Raw genomic sequence first — 7,135 nt, 5'->3', positions numbered from 1 at the left:
AACCTGTCGACAAACTCTTTCTAAATAGAGACAATGGTTTTGATACGTTTATGAAAACAGTCATGACATCGTCTCTAATTGATGCACAATCGCCAAAATTAGTTCCAGAATGTTAGACAGAACCACTGTCATTCTGTCAAAGCAATATACTAGGAAGACAACTGTTCATCTCCTCGTTCCCAAATTCGTTAAGGAAGCCAAAAATCTATGGACATTTGTATATTAAGTTCGAAACACATGATTTGAATGTCCGTTGTGCATAAAAGACTTGCAAGATATTTTCGAACTAGCTTTATATATTAAAGAAAAATTATTTTGTATGCTACCCCATAATTTGATTCCTTGAATATAATGGGAAAACAACTTCTTCTTTTTTTAGGATAACTATGGAGTAATTGAAGTAAGATTATGTTTATTCGCGAGCTGTGCCTTGTGTTTTTGATGAGTGCACCGCACGGTACACTTAGCAAACAAACACACTCAAAATACCTAACGTAAAAAAAGAAAGAGTCACAATCTTTCCATAGATTGAGAGAGACTCGAAAGTCTTAACATATTCCTCTCCGTTTCCACTTGTAGAAGGACGAAAAAAATAAAAATCGATCGTTGCATAAATCATGCTTGTGCAAAGAACAAAAGAAGAGCGACACGCACAGGAGACGTACAGATCCTACACTACATCGATTGAGGACACGACTCAAAGTCACTGCGACTCCTCAGTCGTCTTCCCTTTTTTTCCCGTCTCTCCCTAGTCCCTAGCCTCCCTCCACCCCTTGAAAGGAAAAAAGAAAAAAGCTCTTCAGGGGAGTTGGGATTTAGAGGGAAAGATGACTATGGACAGAAGGCAGCGGCATCGATATTATGGAGCAGCTCTAAAACCTACCAGATTTGAAACACGTTGGTGTCTTCTCCTGATCTCTATCTTCCTCTTTTTGAATACAAGAACTCTTTCTTTTGATTATGGTGATGCCTTAAGAAAGAGCCTCCTTTACTTCGAGTCACAACGTTCCGGTCGCTTACCCTACAACCAACGAGTCACTTGGCGTCACCATTCCGGTCTCACCGATGGCTTAGAACAAGGAGTTAGTATAAACTTAGTTTCTTGACTACCATATATTAATCCCTCCCTAAAATTTTTACATTTTAATTTTCTCAAAATAATCAATTGAATTTTTTGTAGGTAGACTTGGTTGGAGGATATTATGATGCAGGCGACCATGTAAAATTTGGACTGCCAATGGCGTTCACTGTGACCATGCTTTCATGGAATGTAATAGAATTTCAACATCAGATTGCCATTGCCGGAGAATTAGAACATGCCTTAGAAGCAATTAAATGGGGCACTGATTATTTCATCAAGGCACATACCAGCCCGAATGTGCTATGGGCAGAGGTATGATACATTGCATTAATTACAATTCAAATTGGTATTACCTTGCTGCTTTTATGTACATAATTAATTATTCAAACTTTATTGCCCCATATTGTAAGGTGGGTGATGGTGACACCGACCACTATTGCTGGCAACGGCCAGAGGACATGACCACATCACGGCAAGCTTACAAGATCGACGAGAATAATCCTGGGTCAGATCTTGCTGGAGAAACTACGGCGGCAATGGCTGCAGCTTCAATAGTGTTCAAGGGAACAAACCCGCATTACTCTCACCTACTCTTGCACCATGCCCAACAGGTAAATTCAAAGACCAACTTTAGTCATAAGATAACTTAGATCTTGCGGGGTTATGATTTCAACTTACAATTTCATACAACTCTTTATTCTAGCGGATTCTGTATTAGTGCAACATAATTTTATAATCATTGTTTTGGTGGAGTTGTTTGAGTTTGGAGACAAGTACAGAGGTAAATACGATGAAAGCGTGGGGGTGGTGAAAAGCTACTATGCGTCGGTGAGTGGATACAAAGACGAATTGCTGTGGGGAGCTATGTGGTTGTACAAGGCCACCGGCGATGACAAGTATTTGGAGTACGTCATCGGAAATGCTCATTGTTTCGGTGGGATTGGCTGGGCCATGACAGAGTTCAGTTGGGATGTCAAGTATGCTGGCCTTCAAATCATGGCTTCCAAGGTAAAAGCAAACCTTTTCATCTCTCATTAATTACATGCTTCAAGTTCAAAAACGGCTATATTGGTTTTGGAAATCTTTATAGGATTTTGCTTTTGTCCAGTTTCAAAGATGAAATAATATTAATTTACTTTAAATCACACTTTCACTTTTTTTTCTCTCTCCCCTTCTGATAAAGTTCATGAGCCATGGTTAAGGTATCGGGCTATAGAGTTATAAACAAAAAAGTTATCCAGAGGCATAAAACCATGTACAGGTGTTTCAAATTTTTTTGTTCGGCAATTTTTAAATTAATCCCCCAATTATGCAGTCATTCTAAGTTGAATCTCAAAAGAATTGTCCTTTTGAAATTGGATCCTCAAAGGTCAACGAATTAATTCTTAGTTATATACTGACAAAAAAAACATGGATATTTTCTTACAGCATAGGCAGGTTACTTGATAACGAGCTATTGGCTAGTTTCTCGAACAAAAATCATTCCTAGAAAATTCTAGATATTTTTTACATACAGACAGGTTACTTAATCACGAAGCATAAACATATCGTCCAAACAAAAACTATAAGTAGATTACTTGATCACGAGCCTTAGGCTGGTCGTCAAAACATGGACCATTTGTGAAAAGTCATAGATATTTTTCATACATGGATAGGTTACTCGATCATGAGTCATGAGCTGATAGCCTGAACAAAGATCACTCATGAAAAATTCTACATATGTTCACACACAGGCAAGTTATCTAATCATGAGTTATAAGTTGTCATTTAAACAAAGACCATTCGTGAAAAGTCCTAGATATTTTTCATAAATGAGCAGGTTAACCGATCATGAACCATGGGTTGCTCACTTGAATAGAGACCATTTGTGATAAATTCTAGATATTTTTTACACATGGGCAGGTTATTTGATCACGAGTCATAGGTGTCACTCGAACATAGACCATTCATGAAAGATCCTATATATTTCTTACACACGGGAAGGTTACCTGATCACGAGTCACAAGTTAGTTTCCTGAATAGAGATCATTCATGAAAAAATAAAAATATTTTTAACATAGTCAAATTACCTGATCATGAGCCATGAGTAGGTTAGTCGAACAGAGACCACGAGAAGGTCGCTCAAACATAAACCACATGATGATTACCCGATCACAAACTACGAGATAATTACCCAAACATAAACTATTTATTAAAAATTATAGATATCTTTCACATAATAGACATATGCTCAAATAGCTAACACCATTTTGATTTGTTAGAAATCCCTAATGGTTTTTTCTCCCAACTTGGAAAGGTTTTCACACTATTTTCTTTTCTTTACAAACTTATTTTATAAAGTCCTTTAAAAAGACTTTATACTGTAAGTATTGTAAAGAGGAGAAAAACTGTTATAACCTAATTTAGGGTCCTCTAAAATTATTTGTATATTTTTCTTTTTTATTCAAAAATTAAAAATTAAAAATTTAAAATCTAAAAATATTTTAGAGATACGAAGAGATAAGCTTTTAAGTTGCAAAATACCAAAATACTAGAAGAATAGCTATATTGGGAGATTTCAACAACATGAGATGAAGAAAGAAAGAAAATTGAGGTTGAGATCCAAATATGACCAAAATTAGAGGAACCAGTTAGGTTTAGGACTTAATTAAACTTTTAAAAGGTCTGATTCACTTAATTAAGGACTCAATTTAAGTAAAAATTAAGTTTGAAAGTCAATTAGGTAAAAAATAGAAGACTTAAATAAGTTTAAAAACTTAATTAAACCTTTAATGAGTTTTGCGGATTCAAATTAAGAACTTAATTAAAAAAAAATCAAATTTGGAGGCCAAATTAAGATGAATTTGCAAAGATGGGAAGATTAGGGACATAATTGAAACTTTAAGAAGATAATTTGGTACAATTAGGGGTTCAATTGAAAGATATTTGAAATATGAAGTTCAATGAGTACAACATTGAAGAAATTCAAAACCAAAAATCAAATTTAAAGTAAAAAATGCTGGAATTTAAGGGTCCAATTGAAGAAGGCTCAGGGTGAAATTCCAAGGAATTTGAAAGATTAAGGCTAATTAGGGGGCTCCATAGCAAAGTGTCAAAGGTTTAGGGACCAAATTGAAATAGATTATATTTTTACTATTCAATATCTTTTTCCCAAAAAAAAATAAAAAGATGCCTAGACACCCACATTTTAGCCTTAATTTCTCCCTTATCTCTTCATCAAACTACACAAATCTCTTGCCAACTTACACCCTGATATTTGTACTTCACTCTAAGACAACATTCTAGCATTTATTACACTAAAAACTCATGCAGATTCTCTCCTAAAAACACTACCCATCACTGCTCTTCCTATAAAAACAACCTTATATCCTTTCTTTTTCGGTTGCAGAACAGGATAAGCTTTTTTTCTTAGCTTTGATGAATGGCTTGGGTATATTCCTCAATAGGAAGGGTCAAGATCCTATCAACCTATAAGATGTAGAACCTCTCTAATTATTTTATAAAAATCCTATAAAACCCAAACTCAAGCAACATGTGGGAAGGGAGAGGAGCATTGCCACAAACATTATCTCCCAGCCATGACTACTATTGCACATGTATGTGTGATGTGGTGGGATGTCGAGGTCAATGAGTCACCATCAAATTGTTTTGTTTAAGGTCACTACGTGACCCAAGTGGACTAATTTTATCAGAAATTCTAAGGTAAGGGACTGGTTGTGGTTAGGAAAGCTATTATAAGTCCTAATGTACTTTACTTTAGGTAAGCTATATTGTGTGGTCTGGACGTGATTTAAAGGTGTTGATGGGTTCGTAATAGATGATCCATTTATGGCTCAAAATAAATATTTATGTTCATGAACAAACCAACATTTTAAATTTATTATAAGCTTGTATGCCTTGATAAATCCATATAGGAAGAATTCGTGTAGGTGTCATGAAAAGGATTCACCTATCCTGCAAGGCAAAAGCATTTTCCACAACTTGTATATTGTGATGAAAAATACTTTCATTTAATATTGGTGAATATTATAAAATAATTCTAAGAACTTTCTAGTTAACTCCTGATATTTAAATACTAGCCTATTTGTTTGTCCAATATTTATACTAGAATATTGACCATTAATTTTTAGAAGAAAAACAATTAGAGTTATTGAAATATTGGTCAAATCCTTAAGGATTCTTATAAATGACACGATCAAAGAGTTGATGTCTTATCCCAAGTGCAGAAGTGTCAAAGTAATAAATAACCTAGCAAGACCGGGGTCAAACCATAAGGAGGTTAGCTATATAAATTATAAATAAAAACAACAACAACAACAACAACAATAACAACAATAATGATGATGGTGGTGAAGATAAGTTAAAGAGGACTTTGAGATTTAAGATTAATGTGAAGCTTATAAAATGATAAAAACAAATGTCAAGATTAGAGGATACACTAATAGTATTAGAGATAAGTAAGAGATAAACTCTTTATTAATTATCAACATGATCATATTAATCATCTTATTTACATAACACCATACTTGTAAATTTTATCAAGTATTCATGATGCTAACTTATGTTGACAATAAATCAAGTTCCTTTCACAATAACAATGTCGGCCGAATACTATGAAGGATCAAGTATTTGATGTACCAAGTGTTATGCAACACAAATCTAGATTAACCATTTAACAAGCAAGGTATTAAGAATTAATAAGATAAAAATGATAAGACATGTTAATAGCAATTTGTTTAGGATATAAGTATTGAAGTCTATATTGAGTTTATATTATATTTATCCCAGCACTATTAGTGAAACCTTTTCACCTTGACATAATTAACTTAGCTAGACATTATGAAGAAGAATAACTTAAAGAAACAATACAAGAACATAAACATGATATAAGTTAACTAAGTATAGTAAAGGAAATGAAAAGAATGAGCAAGAGATTAATGAAAGCAAAACTTAAGCATTATAAACATATAAAAAGAGAGAGCAAGAACATGATCTTGATATAAAAAACAAGATGCCCAAATGAATGAAAAATGCCTCCTTTTATAGGCTAAAATTCAAAACTATTTATGTGGTAATTGATAATTGATGTAGTGACTAACTATTGATTAGTGGACTTGGTGGACAACATCACTCAAGCACTTTGGCTGGCTAAATTGACATTGATGTAATCAGAATTTAGCAAAGTGTCCTTCATGAAATTGTTGGAAATTATCTTTTCCTTCCACCCATCAAATTTTAGATCATTTGGAGTGCTAAAACTCGAAATATATCTAAATTATTGAGTAGTGCTACTGGTGGACGTGGTGGATAGCCCTGATGCTCTTGTCTAGATGAAATGTCACTTCTACCATCCGAATTTCAGCTAGTCCTTTTCATGAAAGTTATTGGAAATTATCTTTTCCTTCCACCTATCAAATTTCAGATCATTTAGACTTCTAGAAATCCAGTTATGGGTAAAACTTTGAGTAGTGTTTGGGTTGGATTGCAAGACAGATTCAGACTTCTCTTTTGTGGCCAAACTTTGAATTTAAAAATGGCAATTTTAGGTCTTTCCATACCTATGAAAGTTGTAGGTCTATATCTTATCTTTCCAGCCATCTAAATTAATATGAAATCCAGGATCTATAGCTCTAATTTAAAGTGAATCGGCATCTCCTTCGTAAACTTAGCCTTTTCTTTGCCCTTTCACTTCCAATAGTTAATCACAACAATCAATCCTTTGAATTGTGAGAATACCTACATTTAAAATGAGCATTTATCATAAATTAAATGTATCTTATATTATCAGACTTATTATTATAAAACATGCTCTAGTTAAAGAGTTATTGATACTTCAAGTGCAAAATGATGATATAAAGCCTTGATAAAAATGCACTTTTAAGTACTAATCACACCCCCCAACCAGCTTATTACTAGTCCCTAGTAATCAAAGTGTTAAAATAGAAAAACAATTTGCAAGTTCCCCAAAGCAAGGTATTCATCATTTAACTTCCATTACTCTATCCAAGTAAACAAACTCTCATTAAATTTATATATATCTGCTTCATATTGTTG

General features: G+C 33.7%; 1 protein-coding gene across 1 annotated transcript; it reads left to right on the top strand.

Moving 5' to 3' along the window:
- Nucleotides 1-568: 568 nt before the first annotated feature.
- On the top strand, nt 569-2,257 carry LOC105112043 (endoglucanase 11-like). Its single transcript, XM_011007603.1, has 4 exons — nt 569-1,082; nt 1,181-1,393; nt 1,492-1,692; nt 1,835-2,257. The coding sequence occupies exons 1-4, from the start codon at nt 828-830 to the stop codon at nt 2,117-2,119; spliced, it is 954 nt and encodes a 317-aa protein (XP_011005905.1). The 5' UTR covers nt 569-827; the 3' UTR covers nt 2,120-2,257.
- Nucleotides 2,258-7,135: the final 4,878 nt, after the last annotated feature.

This window comes from Populus euphratica, unplaced genomic scaffold (genome assembly GCF_000495115.2).
Source record: "Populus euphratica unplaced genomic scaffold, PopEup_1.0 scaffold343.1, whole genome shotgun sequence".
NCBI lineage: Eukaryota > Viridiplantae > Streptophyta > Magnoliopsida > Malpighiales > Salicaceae > Populus > Populus euphratica.
Note: the sequence above shows the minus strand (reverse complement) of the source record. Positions and strands in the feature narration are given on the sequence as shown.